This window comes from Vipera ursinii (genome assembly GCF_947247035.1).
Source record: "Vipera ursinii genome assembly, chromosome: Z".
Lineage (NCBI taxonomy): Eukaryota > Metazoa > Chordata > Lepidosauria > Squamata > Viperidae > Vipera > Vipera ursinii.
Genome location: NC_139517.1, coordinates 24,309,920 through 24,331,372, shown reverse-complemented (window position 1 = coordinate 24,331,372; position 21,453 = coordinate 24,309,920). Strand labels below are relative to the sequence as shown.

The following is a 21,453-nucleotide window of genomic DNA, read 5'->3' as shown; positions in this document are numbered from 1 at the left end:
AGATAGGATAATTCACAATCACTACAAATGAAGCTGCAGTAAATGTTTGAGATCAAATTTACTTATGACAACAGTGACTTAATGTTATGGATTGATAACCTCCAGAGCAATTCACAACCTAAGTCTGTTGTTCTGTTCTCTGAACATGAACAATTGTTAACAAATGATAAATTCTATAAACTCTAAAAAGTAAGGTCAGTATTCAAAAAATATGTAAGCAATGGTGAAATTCCTAGGGATTTGTGAACTTTATTTCCTCTTTTAGCAACATCCAACTTCCATAATATATAAGCTGTGAGTCTACAGGGAAATGAAAAAGTGGTCTTATGGGAAGATTAGCTATTCAGAGAAAATAAAACTGAATGTGACTGGCTTCTACCTAAACTACTTAGGTAACTCTTAGATGATTTATTACAGTCTTTAATTAACAGATTACTATGCAAGGGGAATTACGATTAACATCATTATTTTGCTACAACCATCAAGGATGGTTGATGGAAAAAAATTGGACTTTATTTCCAAAAATGGGGAGTGATCACTGTTGTTGTAGAAGAGTATTTGGAAAAAATAATATAATTTATTTATTTGTTTAGTTCCAGTTTGGGTGACCCTAAATCATCCAGCAGCACTACTTAAGACTGAGCAAGTTAAAATCATTAAAATGATTTTATATTATTATCATTAAAGTATTAACTACAATATTTAGCACAGCTTTTTCTACATCCCAGTAGTTTAACCATCAACTTTGGGAAATCTATGACTTTTCAAATATTTTGTTAACGAAGATATCTATTAATGGATTGCAAAATGCCAAGAAACAGGATTGCAAAATGCCAGGAAAGTAATGTGCTGTTTCATTACTCTGCAAATCAGTCTTAAAAATGAAGAACTCTTCCACTGTTAAAGAATTCATCTTGATAGGGTTTTCGAGTTCCCTTGAAAATGAAATGCTCATCTTTTGGACTTTCTTCATTATTTATGGAGTGGCTCTGGTAGGAAACTTCCTAATCATCCTAGCCATCAGTGTCTGCAGGAAACTTCACACACCCATGTACTTTTTGTTAATCAATTTGTCTATTATAAATGTATGTGCAATTTCTATAATAGTTCCCAAATTATTGCAAATCCTTATAACCCAGAGAAAGACTATTGTGTTTCCTGGCTGCATTGCACAGGTATTTCTCTTCACTTTGACTTTAGGAACAGAGCTCCTGCTTCTTGCATTTATGGCTTTTGATCGTTATGCTGCTATCTGCCAGCCTCTGCAATATACAGTAATCATGAGGAAGGAGGTTTGTTTTGGGACAATGGTTGGACTTTGGCTGGTAGGTATAATAAATTCCTCAGTTCATACAGGACTTGTACTACGGCTTTCCTTCTGTGATTCCAACATCATCAATCATTTCTTTTGTGAGCTGCCACCAATGTTCAAGATCTCCTGTTCAGACACAAGCCTGAATGAAATAATGGTTTTTGCATCTTCCATTGTCATTGCCATAGGCAGCTGTACCCTGACCTTCTTATCTTATTGGTTTATACTGAGGAGCATCTTCAGAATCCGTTCCACAGAAGGAAAGAAGAAGGCCTTCTCCACATGCTCTTCCCATCTCCTGGTTGTCAGCTTTTACTATTCCACCATTATCTATACATTCCTCCGTCCTGCTTCAATGTATTCTTTAGAGGAAGACAAGGTGATTGCTGTTATTTATTCTGTGGTCACTCCAGTCCTCAATCCCCTTATATACTCTCTGCGAAACTCTGAGGTTAAGCAAGCTCTCAGAAAATTATTTGCCAGAAAATTCTTCCAGCAAGATCTGTTTTAATGAATTATTTTCAAGTCTTCATGTGAGTAGCAAAAAATAGGCTAAATCTGAAAGGAAATTGATATTCTGCATGTCTTTCTCACCTCTCCAAACATGATTACCTTAGGTTGGAGAAATTAAACAAAATAAATCTACATTGCATAATAATAAAATAGTGAATATTTTATTTGTATTTTTGTGTTTATATTAAGATGTAAATTGTTTCTGTAAATGCTTTTTATTACATGATATTTAATCAGCCCCAGAGCAATAATCAGGCTTTTGGTTATAAGAACAATTTACATTAATATGCATTCATATACTTTGGATCCTCGAGAATTTTTAAAATCTGGCTGAAACAGAAGTGATTTAGAGTGAGCATTGTTTGAAGAGAATTTGAATAATTTCTCTCGATTAATAGCATATTCCTATTCATAAGTTTTAATTTATGAAATTAAATGTTACTATAGTAGAAATGGATGAAATATATAATGGCAGTCAATATACTACTATTCTTGTGATTTGGTGAACATGTATAACAAAGAGAGATACTACTTTTCTTGCAATTGATTGAATTTAAGTTATAATTTTATAATGTCTCATTTAGTTCTTAATTATTTTTTTTAATTATTTCTGTACATGCAGTATGTATAAGTGTTTTTATAAGATTATATAAACACTTAATTTTGTTTAGGTTATAGCTTGTTAAACACATACAGCCATTATTTTTTTTTTTCATTTGGATACAAGGGTAACTAAGATTTGCATTATTCTAGCAACCGGCTGCATTTTCATATTGTAGCCTTAGAGCTAAAAGGAAGTAATGTTTGTTTCATATTGAGAAGGCAGCAGTGCAACATTTAAAAATAAGTGATTTACTTATAAGTAGTTGTTGTATGGGTTAGTGGGTACTCTATGATATGAACTTACGAATTGTAAACCATTTCATATTTTTATATGTTTACATTATTTGTATAATATCACTAATAATTTGGTTTTCTCAGCCTGAAAGGTGGACAGAGGTTTGCCATATAATGTTACCACTGACTCATTTTCTCTGTGTATGTGTACTATCTGTAGCAAACTTCAAGAAAATTCTAGTTGGAAATATTTCCAGTTTCTCAGAAAGGAAGGATATAGCTTATGGCAGAATGAATTGCCTTGAGGGGTTGTAATTAGCCTCAAGATTAAGGTTTTTGACTAGTTGCTCACTTTGTGTGAAATATCAGATAGATACCTAGAAGCTTCTTGACTGATTGAAAACTTAGGAGCCTGCTGTCTGTCTTTTCCTGAAAATATGTAAGAGACAGATTTCTCATGCAGTGAAGGTTGTAGGTGCTGTGTTGCAGTGTGTGGATTCCAGATGCCTGGTTATCGAGGGGCATAGGCAGCCATTGGAGGAAAGCAGACAAGTTTGGAGATAGGAACTCTAAGCAATGTTTTTCAACTTCATGAACATTAAGGTATGTATTTTTCACAAGGCAACTAGACTTTCTTCTTCTTTTTTAAGACGTTTTGCTTCTCCTCCAAGAAGCTTCTTCAGCTCTGACTGGATGGTGGGGAATGGAAGGATTTATATTCCTTGTAGACAACTGGTCATTTGCATTCTTTTAGAGAGTTGTTGAGGCCACCTGGAGATTTATCTGTGTTGTCAGGGTCACCTGAGTAGTGCAAGTGGGTGTGGAGTCTTCTTGGAACTGCTGAAAGGACTGTGTTGTAAACTGGAGATAGATGATGTTGTATCCTTCCACCTCTGTTGAGAGAGGGCTATTCAATTTTGAGATAGATGGCCTCTTTGACTCCTCTTTCAAACCAATGATCCTCTCTGTCCAAAATGTGGACTTTGCTATCTTTGAAATACAGGAGGTGACCCTCTAGATGGCCTCAATGACTCTCTAAAAGAATGCAAATGACCAGCAGAAAAGAAGTCCTTATCCGCATCCTCTTCCCATCTCATCTTTTACTATTCCATCATTATCTATACATTCCTCTGTCCTGCTTCATTCTATTCTTTAGAGCAGGGCTGTCAAACTGCCAGCCTGTGGGCCGGATGTGTCATGATGAAACCATGCCCACCCTATTGCCGCCAATGGGAAAAAAAATCATGATACATTGTGACATGTGATGTGACATTGCAAGTTTGACACCCCTGCTTTAGAGGAAGACAAGGTGATTCCTATTATTTATTCTGTGGTCACTCCAGTCCTTAATCCCATTATATAGTCTTTGTGAAACAGAGCATATGTGTTTGTGTGTGTGTGTGTGTGTGTGTGTGTGTGTGTGTGTGAAGTATTTGTCAAGTCTTTTTGAATGTACCTTGCTAATTAACTCTTTCATTCCTGTTTTGGCCTGACTCAAGGCTTATCCACAGGATATAGTCAACTTATGACAGCTCATTATTTGTGCAAATTATTCAAATTGCTAATAAATAATTTTGGGAGGCTGAGATGATCATTTCGAACTCTTTATGTTCTCATCAGTCAGTCATACCCTTTATCTGAGATTCGAACCTGGGCTGATTATATATTAGGCAGTTGTTTTAACTTCCTGAGCCACAGGTTCTTTCTCTCTTTTTATTAGCTAGAAGGCAAGGCAAATGTGTGTTAAGTATTTGTCAAGGCTTTTTGAATGTACCTTGCTAATTAACTCTTTCATTCCTGTTTTGGCCTGACTCAAGGCTTATCCACAGGATATAGTCAACTTATGACAGCTCATTATTTGTGCAAATTATTCAAATTGCTAATAATTGCTAATATATAATCAGCCCAGGTTCGAATCTCAGATAAAGGGTATGACTGACTGATGAGAACATAAAGAGTTTGAAATGATCATCTCAGCCTCCCAAAATTCTTTATTAGCATTTTGAATAATTTGCACAAATAATGAGCTGTCATAAGTTGACTATATCCTGTGGATAAGCCTTGAGTCAGGCCAAAACAGGAATGAAAGAGTTAATTAGCAAGGTACATTCAAAAAGCCTTGACAAATACTTAACACACATTTGCCTTGCCTTCTAGCTAATAAAAAGAGAGAAAGAACCTGTGGCTCAGGAAGTTAAAACAACTGCCTAATATATAATCAGCCCAGGTTCGAATCTCAGATAAAGGGTATGACTGACTGATGGGAACATAAAGAGTTTGAAATGATCATCTCAGCCTCCCAAAATCCCATCCGTCATCCTCAGGCTGGTGGCTTCAGCTTCCTTCTTCTTCAGCTTCCTTATCAACTGAGGGTGGGAATGCTGATTTTGGTCCTGGAGACTGAGAGGTATTAAAACGGAGGAGGGGGGCAGGGTAAGGGGCATGAGAATGAGAATGGGGAGGAGGAGGAAGGGGAGGAGAAGAATTATGCTGTGTGTAGATTATTTATTTTGAGAACTGTCATGAAGATCTAATCAATCAAAGGGAAGAAGAAAGCTAAAGAGACTCTAATAAAATTTTTATGGAGAAAAAAAAAACCTTCCAGAAAAAGTAACTTGAATACTTCTTTAACTCATATATTGGTTCACCAAATAGAGATTGAAATGTGGAATTGATTCTGAAGTAAATAAGTGAATATTCGATTGCTATGCATGTTTTCAAAAATAGTTTACATTTTTTTTTCTGTCTAGCATTCTACTTATATCTTGATTCTAGACTCCTGAAATTTCTTCAATTCATGGCAACAACAACATGGTGAGAAGGCCCTGGAACAAATATTTTTCTCCCTTTCCAATGCTTAAGTCTTCAGAAATACCAAATATAACAAAGACAATGCTGACTTTGGCCCTGGAGAGTGAGAGGTTATTAAAACTCAGAGGAGGAGGAGGAGGAGGAGGAGGAGGAGGAAGAAAAGGAGGAGGTGGAGGAGGAGGAGGAGGAGGAGGAGGAAGAAGAAGAAGAAGAAGAAGAAGAGAATGTCAGGGCCCACTTCAAAACCTCATCCCAAGAAAGTAGAACTCGTGGAAGCAGTTTCTTCCAAAAGGATTTTTTATTAGGAGAAGTTGATAGCAGGCATACTAGACAGGATCTGAGGATTTCCCACACAGATCAATACGTTAAAGTGTCCCAAGCAAAACCCCACCTTAAAGTTCATCCGGTCAGTTCAAATGGGCCAATTGCCAGGTGTTAAGTTCTTTGTGGGAAAAGGGAGATAACATCAAGCTGTCTCTGGCTGTAGTAGCGATGTTTAGGAGGCCTTTCACACCTTCTCCTGGGAGCACAGAGATAAACCAGGTTATATTCCATTCTTCCTCCCCCTTTTGTTAGCTGACATCAATGGAGAAGAAAGTTCAGAGAAGAATAATGCAGGAAAGCAAAGTGTTACATTTTAGTGATAGAGGAAGTCAAGGCAATAACCCACAAGCACTCCCCTTTCCCCTCCAGGGGTATGGCAGAACCCAAGAAGAGAAGAGAGTGAAATTCAGGTCAGGATGAAAGGGGGAGAAAAGAGGGGGAAAGGGATACCCTGTAACTATGGGTTCTGACAGAGAAGGAGAAGGAGGAGAATTGAGTTATAGGTTTCAAACAAACATGGCAATTATGGGAGCTTATTGTGTTTCCCAATTAGGATTCCCCAGTGATTTAAAAGTAGTCTTTAAAGGATCACTTCATATGATTCATGATATATTTCTTAAGATGCTTCTGGACTACTCTTGCTATACTATGATGGAGAAATACTTTAGCCTTTTTATTTTTAATGCAGAGTAACCATGAAATTAATTAATTAATTAAATCTGCAGTTTTCAAGTTTCATGGTCCCCCTTGCTTATATTGAAATGTACTCACATATCTATTAACTGAATAGTACTGTGTAATATGTAAGTTTTATGACATTTTATAAAGAAAGCTTTTCTACTGTTATACATATTTGCCATGTACTTAATATGAATATGATTCAGCTTAATTGCAAACTTGTTATATGTTGTTTTCAGTGTAAAAGTTCAGTATATACGTAAACGTGCTATTTATATGAATCTAATTGAACAACTATTGTATTTGGAAATATTATCCAGTTGCACTGTTGGACTTTACTAATGTATATACATAAATAAATCACCAGTTGCAATTAATTTTAACTGATGTGTACGTATTATATAAAATATTGATGAAAAATATAAGTTTATATAAAATATGAAAATGAAGTTTAGTTCTAAAAACTGTGTAAGATAAATTAACTGCCAAGACCATGAATGAAATGTTGCCATCTGGATAAAAAAATGAAACAAAATTCTCTTATCAAATGCTAGTACTTGAATGACTTCCTGGGAAGGTTTGGCAAACTAAAAATTACTACACAAAATCAAGGAACAGGACTTCCTGTTTGGCAGCCATTGGGACAACTGGGAAAAGCCGGTGCTTGGCTTTCCAGCTTGCTTTTTCTTCATCTAGTGACCCTTAAAGGGGCAATGGAGGGGCAATGAAGGAGGAGGGATACTTCAGAAGCTCAAATCAGGGGGCACCAGATCAGAGCAAACTGTAGGACCCTCTGGAAAAACTAAGGAAAAGGCTGTTAAAATCTATCAGCCATAGCCACCTCTGACAGAAAGCAGAAGGGCTATAAATCAGCAGAATTTCAACTGCCTGCTGAAGCTGGGTGAGCAAGATTTTCTCTTTCCTTCTCCTTGAGGATTATAAATGTTGAGCCCCTGATTGGAAAGGGCTGGAAAGTAAAGACCCCCAGAAGATTTAAGAGTGGTGAGTAATTATATAAACAGGGGGAAAGATTCTTTGTTAAAAATATCAGACATTGATAAATAAGTGAAGGAGGACATCTAGTGCTCCTTTGTGCTCCTGAGTCAAGGGGATTTGATGCACTCTGCCTGGCCTCTCCAGGTTGGCCCAGCCCAGAGTCAGATGGTTCAGAAGAGTAGGCACAGTGGTTGCTGACGTTCTGTTGGCTTGTTCCTTCAACGGGTCCATGTTGCACTCCAGAGCTTCCCAGTTCTCCCTCTGGTTCAATCTCAGTTAAGAAGGAAAAGTCCTGGTAGTCCATGTTAGGGCTGGCTTGGCTGCAATTTTGAGGACGTTGGGAGGGACTTATGATGCAGTCCTCACTTAGTGGCCATTCTGGAAACTGTTTCCTGAGCTGATCAATGTGCCGACTGACAACTCGCCCTCCCTCCAACCCCACTTCATAAGATAGGGGTCGGGATTTATTTATTTATTTATTTATTAAATTTTTATACCGCCCTTCTCCCGAAGGACTCAGGGCGGTGTACAGGGCAATAAATATCAAAATATAAATACAAAAGTTAAAAAGAAGTTAAAAGGAATTAAATAATTATGCCCAATATAATACAATAATAAAACTGTGTTAAAACTAAGTCCAACCCCAAACCCATCAGACCAGGCCAGATTGTTCAAATAAATAAGTTTTTAAATTGCACCGGAAGGAGCGAAGGTCGGGGGCCATCCGGAGCTCAACCGGCAAGCGGTTCCACCAGGAACCCACAGATTCCCATGACCATAGTTCCTTGCCCAAACCCAATTGCGCATATGCAGCCCCCTTGGGAGTTTTGGTCGAGAGGCTTCTGCTGCCACTCTATCTGGATGCAACCTGTCCAGTTTAGTAATCAAACACCTCCCACAACATAGTTCTGCAGCACTTTTGCATAGGTGTGCAGCCTGCCTTAGGCCTGCTATAAACTCTGACGCTGACTCCCTGGGAAGCTGCACTCTTTGGTCAAACTTGAACCGCCAAGCCATTTCACACATCATGGGCTGGAAGTGCCTGGTTAGCTTCTTTTTGAGATCTGCGTAGGAAACCGCTTTGATTGGTGTTGGCGCAAAAAGGTTCTCAGCTAAATCAAAGGTAGCTGGGCCACACACACAGAGTAGTGTTGTGGCCTTCAGTCTTTATTCCGTGATCTGATTGGCTCTGAGGTAGTTTTGTACTTGTGATAGATACTATGGCCATTCCTCTGGGTGTTTCACGTCGAATTCTCGCAGTTTGCCAACCTTTGGCATTATTTCTTGCTGGTTCTTGCATTCTTCTGGATCCTGCTTCAGGCTCAGGGAATGAGTCCACTGAGCACAAGGTTGCTAGCGTAGTTACTAGCTGACCTTAAGGGGGGGCAGGAATGCCTCTTCCCTCCAGAGTGTATTGCCTTTCCCTCAAAGACTTCAACTCTTTATTCGGTGAAGCAGCATCCAACCTTCGTCGCCACTGTTAAATAGTGGGTTCTTTGGCGCAGGAATGAAGACGCTGAACAGAGTACAGGGTAACTCATTGTTTATTTCATGCTGGGACTGTACTGGGGAAATGCCTACAACTAGCCGCAATATATAGTCTATCCCCTAGGTGGCAGTCAATAGGTTTGAATCAAGCATTGCCGCCTGGAGATAGCCATTTGCAGCATAGGAGACTTGTAGTCTGGGTTGCTGGAGAGCCGTTAGCTGCTCCAGCAACCCACGTGGTATTTCACAAGAGCCCAGTACATAACCCTAGTTATCACCCAAATAGCACAGGACAATATTATTTTCAAGTCCACCTCTTTCTGGGTATATCTGCCTGTCCCACCAAGTTTGACAGACTGTAGACATTCCAAGTCCTTTCCAATAAATGTTGTCATTCGGTGTGATCTAGAAAGCATGTCTTTTCTATAGTTGCCCATCCTGTGAAACACCCTTTCCCTGGAGATCCAGCGGGGTTCTGCCCTCTTCACCTTCTGAAGGCCTCAAACAGCAGGCTGTTTCCATATGTGTTGGGATATATTGAGACTGGAGTCCAGCAAATAGTATGTTAATACAGTACTGTATATGGGATAATAAAACTCCAAAGCATCAGATTTATTTATTTATTTATTTATTGCTTGCTTGTTTGTTTGTTTGTTTTTCCAATTTTTAAATAACCCATCTCCCCTACAGATGGTTGTTCTTATTTGTTATTTGCTTTTAACTAAGTTTGCTTTATTAAACAATATTTAACAGTGTTTTATTTATAGTTCTTTATATTCATACATGTATGGCTGTAGTTTCATTGTGTGCATGTGTCTCTCTCTCTGTGAGTATGAATGGAAATATATGAATGGAAATGAATGACCTTTTAATAAGCCATAGGCTATTTGACTGAAACTTGAGCAGTAACATTATCATTAGTGAACAAAGACACATGTATAATAGTTGTAGTACTTCACAACAAAGACTGTTTTCTTTAATATTTTTACAGCAACTTAAAATATAAAACATGTGCTTTCCTGGGTGGGATATAAACTTTCCGTCATTGAATGGACATCTAATGGAATTCTATTATGGTAGTATTTATTACACATAAGAAAAAATAATAAATGCTTAGACATCCAAATCATCCATTTCTGTCTTCTACGCATTCATTGTGCTAACTTGCATGTAAGATCAATTAGTGGAATTGATTTACTTTTTTTAATCACCCACATTGGGATCATTACCAGAGTTATATTTTCTTATATATTTTTAATTGCTAATAATTCCCGGTAGATCCTATTATTGTTTCAACTGTGTTTCTAAGCTTGCCTTCAGTTTCCTGAGAGCTACAAAATAGTTCTGGGCTTCCAGCCAGCTTGCAATCCTCAAAAGGATATTTATCTACTACTTTCAATTAATTAACTCATTCTGGCTGTAACGTCTTAGATACCTGCTAATTGGTGAAATTAAGAACTGTCTTACCAGTAACATGCAAGTTTGTCTGTCCACTGCCTCCAGCTGGCTACAATTCTCATTGCTATTAGATGATCAATGTTTTATCCACCAATGTTTTATCTGCTTCTTAGAGCTATCTAATATTCCTGCCATCCTAATTTACCTGCAAGAGTCTAACCCATAATTTTTATAGTTATAAAGGTGTGCTTTCTGTCATTCACAATAAGCATGTAAAGATAACACACATACAATATGGCTAGTTTTAAATTGGATACCTGCTGGATTTTCAGTGGTAATATTTTCAGTTTCCTAATAATTATAATATTTTAAAATGGATTATATTATGAAGGTTTGATTGAAGTAGATGAAGAACAGTGGTTTCCTAAGGTTCACATATCATTCAATGGTGAGAGATCAGGGAGTGTCTTAATTTCTGAAAAAAATATATATGCTACAATCTTTTAGTTAGGGATAGTTCTCTCTCCCCCCCACCCCACCATCAACTTGGCAGAAGCCCTTGGTGAATAGATGTTCAGTGCATTTCTCTGCTCATGTTCCATACAATACTTTTGAAGTCAAGCTGAGTACTACACACTTAATACCACTCACAAAAGTGTCAGAATTTGTAAGCCTGAATCTGACCCAAACACACTTAAAGTTGGAAGTAGAGATTATCTGATTCTTTGCATTTTTTTCTTTTTGCTGTTTTAACTGTTTGCATCAACTAAGATGATCTTCATTTTGTTTAGGAAAGATAGAAATGGTAAGAAATGGACCCACAGTCTGAATATGTCTGCTCTGTGTCCATTCTGCTGGTTGACTTTGTGGTATCTGAAGACTTACAAATATCAGCAAGGCTCAATTTTCTATATGCTCTGAAGCTGGTAAAAATGCTAAGTGGAAGCTGTTAAATTTAATCTGCCTCCCTCTAGCATTTTTGGTGGCCTTATATCAGAAACAAACCTTGCTGACAATTTTTATTCAAACAGAGAAAGTCCAGACCAAACTACATTCAGAGAGGAATGGATACAAAACACATATATTCAAGACCTCAGGGTCATGTTTGGTTTTCTCCAGATTTGATTTTGGCCAAATGCAAAACCTGAAGAACATATTGTTTTTGTTGTGGATCAGGAATAAAATCATTGTGATTCATAATTTCTAGTCTTTTAATTGTTAAGTTGCAGTGTAGAATTTCTAAACAAGCTATCACTGTACCAAAATAGATATTAAATACATTTAAATAACATTTTTTTCTTTTTAAAGATACAATTCCTTATTTAATTTTTCAGTGCCATTTTTTAATATTTATTTTCAAGGTGCATTGAAACGGTTTGTCACTCAAAAAGTTACATTTTGCCTTAAGGGAAAGTTGCTTTGTTAATAGTTCCCTAAAGGCCCTGTTAGAGTTCCAGGAACTTTATTCCCTTCATTAATTGCCAGTCTTGAGAGATTACTGAAAAGCTCCAAGTTTCTAAACCACAAAGCAAAGCTGAATTGGTCACATTGGGATTCATCATTATAACCTGGTGTGCAAAACCTCACAAGGATTTATTAGAGAACAAGCCATTTACAAAAAATTCATGTGGGAAGGTTGATCACATTAACACTTTGACAGCTCTCCCTGTGTGACTAATTGCTAAAGTTTTGTTCCTTGCAATTCAAAGCATATTGCTATGAAATAAAGTGCAATAACTATACATATTGCTTTTGTATTAACTTAAGATACCTTCATGCCAAAAATAAATTCTTTTAACTGTTCTAACTTGTAAATTTGAAATGCTTTTAATTCTGTGTGTGACCAGCCATACGCTAAATAAATAACCTTCATGTCAAAGAAATAATTAGAGAAGTGATCAATCACTTTTTTACATGTGTGATTTCAGTTTCAGTGCTCATATGTTTGAGTTATGTGCAATTAATTTACCCACACCACACTTCTGAGCAACAATTGTGTCTGCATGGCCAAACATGGAATCAATAAGTATAAAATTTCCAAGGCCATGAAGCCTTCCTGCTGCTTTTTATTAGAATGTGTCCTGTTACAGTTTGGCCTCACTCTAAATAAGATATTGCCAGAATTATCTTTTGAAGAAAAAAATAATAATTAACATGCTTCATTTCTTTTAATCCCATACCTGGTATATATTCATAAACATGCTTCCAAGGCATTTCACAACAATAAATAGTGATTTAGAATGTAAAACAAATATGGTTGCTGTTTGGTTCTGATAGACGAGGACTCAGAGTGGTTTAACAATGAACGAGTTTATTGAATACACAAAGTCAACTGTCAACTGTCAAATGTTGCAACCTTTTATAGGGGTAGTGTTTGAACTGTAACCAATCAATGGAGCCTATTTTCCCGCTCCTAAGTTATTGCAACCAATGATTGCAGCTGAATCTCCCGCTCAAAACCCTGCTATGCTGCAATCTGCTAATTCCCTTGTTAATAACTATTTACATACACAACACCCCTTACCCCCCAGTTGTTGTTATTTCTTTACAAAATCCTTTAAATATTTTGGTGGCTTGTGTATCCTAGAAGGGTATCTCTTACTCTGGCTACTAGGGGCCCCTTTTCCTGATTGACTGTTTGGCTGCTTGTCTCTGTTGGACCTATGCTCTGGGTTGCTAGAATCAGATGTTTCCCTATTGCTGTTTTGTGCATCAGTTTGTGTTTGATAATCAGTGGTCACTGGCCTACCTCGCAGGGGTACCTCCCAGTCGATTTGACTAAATTGTTGTTGTTGTTGTTGTTGGGTACTAGGGAATGAAGTGCCTTGCCATTCCTCTACCACACTCTCTGGCATGTTGTTATCACTGAACCTGGATGTACTGTTTCCCCCAATTATGCTTTGGTCCCCCTCTACTGGCAAGCATCCGCTGGATCTCTTCCTCAGCTGATCTGTGTGTCTTTTACAGATCCTATTTCCCTCCCCCTCAATAGTGTACGACAGGGGACCTAAAATTTCAGTCACCACCCCTGGAATCCATTTGTCCCCTTGGGCGTAGTTTCTGGCCCAGATCAAGTCCCCCACTTTAAATGTTCTGTTAGGAATGTCCAATTCAGCGCTTGGTAGAAGTCTGTCAGGGTGTAATCTGTCCAATTTGGTGGTTAGTCTCCTTCCCCACCTCATTTCAGCTGGACTTTTTCCTGTAGCAGAACATGGGGTCGTATGTTGGGCCAACAAGAACTCGGCCAGTCTCTGATGCCAGTCGCCCCGAATGATTCTTTTTAAGGCGTCCTTCGTGGTCCTCACATTCCGTTCAGCCAAGCCATTGGTGGATGGGTGGAAGGGTGCTGAAGTCTTGTGCTTAATCGAGTTGGCCTTGAGGAAATCCTGAAATTCAACAGATGTGAATTGTGGCCCATTGTCAGACACGATTAAATCCGGCAACCCATGAGTGGCAAAGAGGCCCCTTAATGCCTGTATGGTTCTACCAGAAGTTGCTGAACTGACTGGCACTACCTCTAGCCATCTAGAGAAACTGTCAACCACTACCAGAAATGTTAACCCTTGGAAAGGTCCAGCGTAGTCAATATGAATCCTGGACCACGGATTCCTAGCTAACTCCCACTTATGCGTACGGATGTGTTGTTGTTCAGGCCTAGAGCGTTGGCACAGATGGCAATTGGCAACACATTCCTCGATGTCATTGTCCAGTCCTGGCCACCACAAGTGACTCCTAGCCAACGCCTTCATCCGTACTATTCCAGGGTGTCCTTCATGTAATTCTAGTAAAATAGCTGATTTGTGGATTCCTGGAATGACCACATGGTTTCCCCAGAGTAAGCATCCCAGATGAACTGACAATTCATCTTTCCTTCTAAAATAGGGAATGTATTTCTCGTCCGGGTTGGCGTTTGGCCACCCACTCAGGACCCAGGCCATTACTCTCTTTAAAGTGTGGTCCTTATTTGTTGCCTCAGCTATGTCTTTAGCAGTTAGGGGCCAATCAGGAATATCCTGTAGGGACATTATTTGTCCCACAGGTGCAGGGTCTTCCTCTGTTATGTTAAGGGGCAATCTACTCAGGGCGTCAGCATGTCCCATGTCCTTGCCCGGTCTGTATTGGAGGGAGAATGAGTATGCTGAGAGGAAAATGGACCACCTCAGCATTCTAGGCGACATTATTTGGGGAGTCTGTTTATCCGTGGTAAACAGTCCCAACAGGGGCTTGTGGTCAGTCAGTATAGTAAAGTTCCTACCATAAAGTTAGTCGTGGAACTTTTTTACTCCTGCCACTATTGCTAATGCCTCCCTGTCTATCTGAGTGTAATTTCGCTCTGCCTTGGTTAGTGTACGTGAATAATATGCAATTGGTCTTTGTATTCCTTGTTTGTCTAAGTGGCTGATTACAGCCCCTACACCATAAGGCGAAGCATCGCACGCCAGGTAAATCGGTTTGTTTTCTATAAAGTGGGTTACAGTTGATTTACTGGACAGAATGTCCTTTAAAGTTTGGAAACTTACTCTGTGTTTGTTCAGCCATTGCCAAGGAGTCTTCTTATCTAAGAGTCTGTGGAGGGGTTCTGCAATGGCAGCCTTGTGGGGCACAAACGTGTGGTAAAAGTTTACCAGGCCAAGGAAGGCCTGTAGTTCCGCCTTATTCCTTGGTTCTGGGGCCCATTTGATTGCTTTAATTTTGTCAGGGGTAGGGTGGATTCCGTTTTTGTCAATCCTAAACCCCAAAAAATCAGTGGATTTAACCCCTATGCTACATTTTTCCTTTTTTAGTTTCAATCCAGCCCTCCTAAATCTACCCAGTACCTGTTCCAGCCGCTCTACTAACATTTCCTCATCTTTTCCAGCTATCAGGACATCATCAAAGTAAGGGCATACTCCAGGTATGCCCTTTAAGGTCCTCTCCATCACTTCTTGGAAGATGCCTGGAGCTGCTGCAATACCAAATTGCAGTCTGTGGACTCGGAACGCCCCCTTGTGGGTAACAATTGTCTGTGCCTCTGCAGCCTCTTTAGAAACAGTCAACTGTAAGTACGCATGCGCCAAGTCTAGCTTGGCAAACATGGCGCCGTCCTGGATCGTGGCGAGGACCTGCTTCACCGTCGGGACCGGGTAAGCATGCTTTTTCATTCCAATGTTCAGGGTGCCCTTGTAGTCAGCGCAGATTCTCACATCCCCGTTGGGTTTGAGGGGTGTGACAATCGCCGTTTCCCACAAACCACCCTCAACAGGTTCTAATACCCCTTGGCCTACAAGCCTGTCGAGCTCGGCCTCGATTTTTTCCTTTAGGGCGAAAGGTACCCTTCGGGCCTTAAGCCTGATTGGTTTTACAGAGGGGTCTAGGTTAAATTTAATTGGGGGCCCTTTGTACCTACCCAGAGATCCATCGAATACGTCTGCAAATTCATTGCAGACTGATTCGAGGGTCTTATTTTTAATTACTGAATTTATCCCCCCAATCCAAATGCCCAGGGCAGGGAACCAGTTAACCCCGATTAAGCTAGTCCTATGTCCCTCCGTAACTATTAATTCTAAGACCCCCTTAAATCCCTTAAATTTAACGCTAAGGCTGATCTTTCCTTTTATTTTTATGGGGCTTTTTTGGAAATCAGTTAATTGAATATTAGTTGAACTAAGTGGAATTTTCCTTCCACTTATTTGTTCGATCCTCTCAAGGGTTTCAGTGGAAATTATTGACACTGAAGCCCCTGAGTCTATTTCCATTCTGCAAGGGACCCCTTGCAGATGGACTGTGATTTTTAATTTTCCTCCAGGAAAATTGTAACCTTTTCCCTGTCTCCTCCGGCTGACACGCGCCACCTCCCCTAGATTTGGAATTTTAACCCAGGGTTTAGGGGTCTCCTTGCCACTGAAACAAGGGGTTACCTTACCCTCGGGCCACACATTGACTTCGTGAAGGCGGTTGTCGCGAACACGGCTCCTACAGATAGCCTGGATGTGGCCGGTCTTGCCGCATGCCCTGCACTTTGCGGTCCGGAATCGGCAAGAGGCGCGGGGATGGTTGCCTCCGCAGCTGCCACACCGGTTCTGGTTGTCCATGTCGCGCGGTCTGGTTGTGGTGTCCCGCCATGGTCGTTGTGTCGCTGTCACTTGTCTTTGCGGAGTTGCGGGTTGTTGACGACGGGCAGGTTCAGGCCCTTCACTTCTGGGTTGTCTTGGCGCCAATTTTCCGAATCGCCTGGAGATTTCAGCAATATCTTCTTCCCACTGCTGGTCCGCCTCCCCGCAGTCCACATAGCCCTCTTGGTTGATCTCGGACGCCGCTGCCATGCTGCTGCGGGGGGGGGTCACGATACCCGGTGGACTCGTACGTTAGAAGTTCGTCGATCACTTCCTGCAGATCGCCGGTGGGTTTGGCGATTATTCTGTTTTGAAGCTGCTCATCACGCAAGCCCAGTACTACTCGGTCCCGAATTCTTATTTCTAAATTATCGTATTTACATCATACTGCGGCTTCCCTGATGGCAGCGACAAATTTTTGTATGGATTCTCCCGGTCTCTGGTTCCTCTTCTCAAAGATGCGCTGCCAAAAGAGTTCGGACCTCCTTGGTGTAAAGTGGACCTTTAGTTTGGCTAGGAGGTCGGCGTAAGGCACGCTTGAGACTGGTTGCGGTTGACACAGTCCGACAGCGATTCGGTAGACCGGTGTGCCACAAATCGTCAATAGCGCTGCCGCTTTTTTTACGGTCGTCTGTGATTCCATTCACTAACAGGAACCCTTCGACTTGTCCTATGTATTCTTCCCAATCCTCGGGAAAGTTTGGGTCGAATTCCTTCAATGACCCAATTTGCGCCATTCGGAGAATTTTCTTTTCTGCCGCGGCCGCTCGGTTGACTGTGACTTGTTCTGACTCTGCCGCCTTTGCGCGACGATTCCGCCAATTCTCTGGTCTTCTGTCTATCCCACCCTCGTCGCCAATTGTTTGGTTCTGATAGACGAGGACTCAGAGTGGTTTAACAATGAACGAGTTTATTGAATACACAAAGTCAACTGTCAACTGTCAAATGTTGCAACCTTTTATAGGGGTAGTGTTTGAACTGTAACCAATCAATGGAGCCTATTTTCCCGCTCCTAAGTTATTGCAACCAATGATTGCAGCTGAATCTCCCGCTCAAAACCCTGCTATGCTGCAATCTGCTAATTCCCTTGTTAATAACTATTTACATACACAACAGTTGCCTTCTTCTTCTCTTTCCAATCTACCTTTTATCCCCAATGGAAGACATGGCAGAAAATCTGGAATCACAACATCAATAACACTGTAGTCTAAATTGGGTGTAGATATGAGAGATATGATCATTCCAAATGAATTGGGCTGTGTCTCTCACCTGCATAAACAAAGCCACATTTTAAGTTTTTAATCAGTGAGAGTTGATGCAATATATGCAAGATAATATCACACATTTTCTCTTAGAGTGTGAGATTTCTAAAAATATATATTTTATCCTACTTTCAAATTTACATAATTCACTGATACTTCGAAGTGTTAGCTGTAATTATCCCTATAATTTTCAGGAAGTTGTGTGAGAGTAAAACTTATAGTGACATATAAAGCAGGAAAAAAGTGATGAATCGTGTATGGCTGTATTACACTGAATTGACCACTCTAGATTATATCCCCTTTTAACAGATAAGCAAAATATCTCTTGCCAAATTAGAATTTTGAGAATCTGGTTTTGAAATGAAAATATATTTATAGTAATGCATATTGTACAAATATATTCATAAATCTGTTCAAATATTCAGAAGAAGAGGCAAACTACATTTCAGCAATCTATTACTGTAGTTGTTGGTGAAGTAGATACGGTAGGAAAGGACATTGTGTTTTAAATTGGAGATAATGAAGGTGAGGAAGATAACTTCCCTGTCATTTAAACATTACATTCAAAATAAGAAAAAAAGTGTCTGAACAAAACACACATACACACTCAGTGAATGAAACATAACTGAACAACTTAATAACTTTTAAAGAGATTATTACATAATGTTTTAAAAGTTGTTCTGATAAAAGATAAATAGGCTTATTTACTAACACAGATCTCTTCTACTTTTAAAGGAAATAAACATGGAAATCATAGTCTGCCAGCTCTTGAATGCCTCCCCCCATTTTTTTTAAAAGCTTTGCTTTCTTCTGGATTTGACAATTATTTTGTCAACATTCTCCTTTTAAAAAGTTGTTCCTTTGTTTTTGTGTCTGTGTTCAAACCAGTTGGTCTGTTTTTGCAATTTTTGATTCTTAGGAATGCAGCCTATTGGGTTCATTTACACTAGTAATTTGATAGGTCAGCTAGAATCCCTGTCCTAAGTAATCAATCTTCTCAGATCCTCTGCTTTCTGAAATATAAGTCTAAAATATATTAGGAATACCTGGCAAAAATTGTGGTCCCAGTCATGTTTATTTTTCTGAGCTCCCATGTTTAGCCTAGATTATTTGGCCCAGACTGATGTATTCAATTATATTATATATGCTACCAGGATAATCAATCATACCAGTCACATAAGTGTCCAATGTGATTTACAAAGATGTACAGAAAGGATCCAAATCCTACAGTCACAATTTAATATTTTGGGTTACATTTTTTTCACCTGTTAATAGTGATAAAATGCCTCCCCACATAGACAACCCTATTTGGGTTAGATATTTTACTTTTATTGTCCTTGCATTGTGAGGTTATTGGTAAGGCAAATATTCATTCATTCGTTCATTCATTCATTCATTCATCCATCCATCCATCCATCCATTCATTCATTCATTCATTCATTCATTCCACCTTTATTATTTTTATACCTAATTCAAGACATAATACTCTTTTTCTCTTTTTGCCCCACAGCAATTACCCTGTGAGGAGGTTTGGACCAAGAAAGAGTGACTGACCCAAACTCACCCAGCCAGTTTTCATACCTAAGATAGGACTAGAACTCATAGTCTTTAACCACTACACTAAACTGGCTACACATACTGCATGTATGTGATATATCAAGTATGTCCCTTCTTGGAGAGTTTTGAACTGGTCATTATCTATGTGTTGACTACCTTTTGTTTAGATATTATAACACACAATCAATGGGAATGTTCTTGAACTAGACAGGGTCTGCAGGATCAAAGGCAATGCCAAATTGCCATTAGGTATATAAAAAGGTCATGTCACAATAGGGGAACTCTAGTTTCATCATTTTTCCCTCTCCCACCATACCCAAGAAGCTCTTCCTTGAAAAACACCCAAAAAGTAGATATATATTTTAGGGGGAAAAAAGAATTTGGAATGTTTTTTTCCCAATTAGTCTGATACTATATTGTAGATTATATCTGTGATTTTGTCACAGATATACAAAATGTCTCACTTATCTTCAACTTTTTTTTTATCCAGCTGCTGACAGGCACACCCAGCCAATGCAAAATGGGTCCTTCTGACTGGGGCCACTTCATGCTATTCTCCAAATAATTCTCAAGATCTTTCAAAAGCCTTCTTCTCCGATTTGGAGAAGAAGGCTTCCAAGCACCATGAGAGCAGGTTTCATTCTCATGATGTTCTGAAATCCTTCTAGTCCAAATTGCTGCAATGGTCATAACTTTAGACATGGTTGTAAAGAACTTCATTCAGCAAATAAATCTTCATTAAGTCTACCATCTGCATTAAGCAGATGCTTGTTGATGGCCCCACCAGATGGTAATAGAGATTTTCTCTTGAACAAAGAATGGATTAGTCCAACAGGCTAAGGTAACAGTAGTACATCTTATTCTACTAAAATGTTTTTAAATGAGAAAAGAAGTCTGCAATTTAAGATAGGATTCATCATAAATGACTTTAGTAACATCACTTACCACATTACTATTTAATGGGGTGAGAAGTCTTCTTGCCTTTTGAGTATCATGCCCACACTATTCCATAAAGTAGATAGTCAATACAAAAAGAAAAGTAACCAAATCCACCTGAATTTGATTTTATTTCACAAATTTATATGTAAAAATTTCAACTACAGAAGCATTAAATCACAATATTTTAGAAACAACAGAACTTCACATTTACAGTATGTATTTACTTATTTATTTATTTATTTATTTATTTATTTATTTATTTATTTATTTATTTATTTATTTATTTATTTATTTATTTAGTGCCTTTAAGTCAGTGTTGATTCCTGGTGACTGCTTGGCAAGTTCCTGAAGTTACACTGTCTTTTTCCTAGTGCTGAGAGAAAATTACTCGCCCATGGTCACCCAGCTGGCTTTGTAACTAAGGAGGACCAGAACTCACCAGCTCCCAGTTTCCAGCCTAACATCTTAACTGCTACATAAAACTAGCTCTGTCAGGAAATCCTAGTAAAAAAGTTCTGTAATTTGTTGGGGCTTCTGAACAAAGCCTTATTTTTCTAAATGGTTTGCTAATTTTTTCATGACAAAGTGGTATAGATTAGCTTTGAAACTTTTATTAATTTACTTAATAAAACCTGTTGCAAGTCAGTTCTCTATTCAAAATTTAAATTTATGCAGCTATTTTATATAGCTCAATAAATAATGATATCCAATTGCTCTAATAATTTTTTGAAAGAGGTTTGCATAAATCAGTTAAATGGTATCAACTCTTGCTTGCAACAGTGTGGCTTTGCATTAAGATTAGCAATTAAACTATGACATGGAAAATAAAATTGTGTTCCTCTTATAGTCTTGTAGTTTTTAGAACATTATTAAAAAGATATCAGAGCAATGTGAGATAGACAGTGTTTAAAATATCAAATAAAAGTTATTAATACAAAATATGTTCTGTGACAATAGTCATGTCAAACAAAGGAATATGTATAAACTATTTCTCTAACTTTCTTTAACCATCTAGCATAAAGTGAGAAGCTGTGGCTCTTACTGGCCTAATGAGATATGTATTCTGAATATTGGAGTTCAGTAAAATCTTCAGCCCTGTTAGTAATGAATAGTCCAATAATATAAGAGCACTTTATAGCAGATTTATTATTTCTTATGTCTGAGCCTACAGAAATGCAAAGTGTATGAAATGCTTAAAAAATATGATGGTGTGTGGGAATGAACTGGGGGGGGGGAGGGGAAGGAG

General features: G+C 38.8%; 1 protein-coding gene across 1 annotated transcript; it reads left to right on the top strand.

Moving 5' to 3' along the window:
• Positions 1-881: 881 nt before the first annotated feature.
• LOC310650069 (olfactory receptor 13G1-like) lies at positions 882-1,823 on the top strand (the record flags this gene model as incomplete). Its single annotated transcript, XM_083378905.1, has 1 exon — positions 882-1,823. The coding sequence occupies one exon, from the start codon at positions 882-884 to the stop codon at positions 1,821-1,823; it is 942 nt and encodes a 313-aa protein (XP_083235031.1).
• Positions 1,824-21,453: the final 19,630 nt, after the last annotated feature.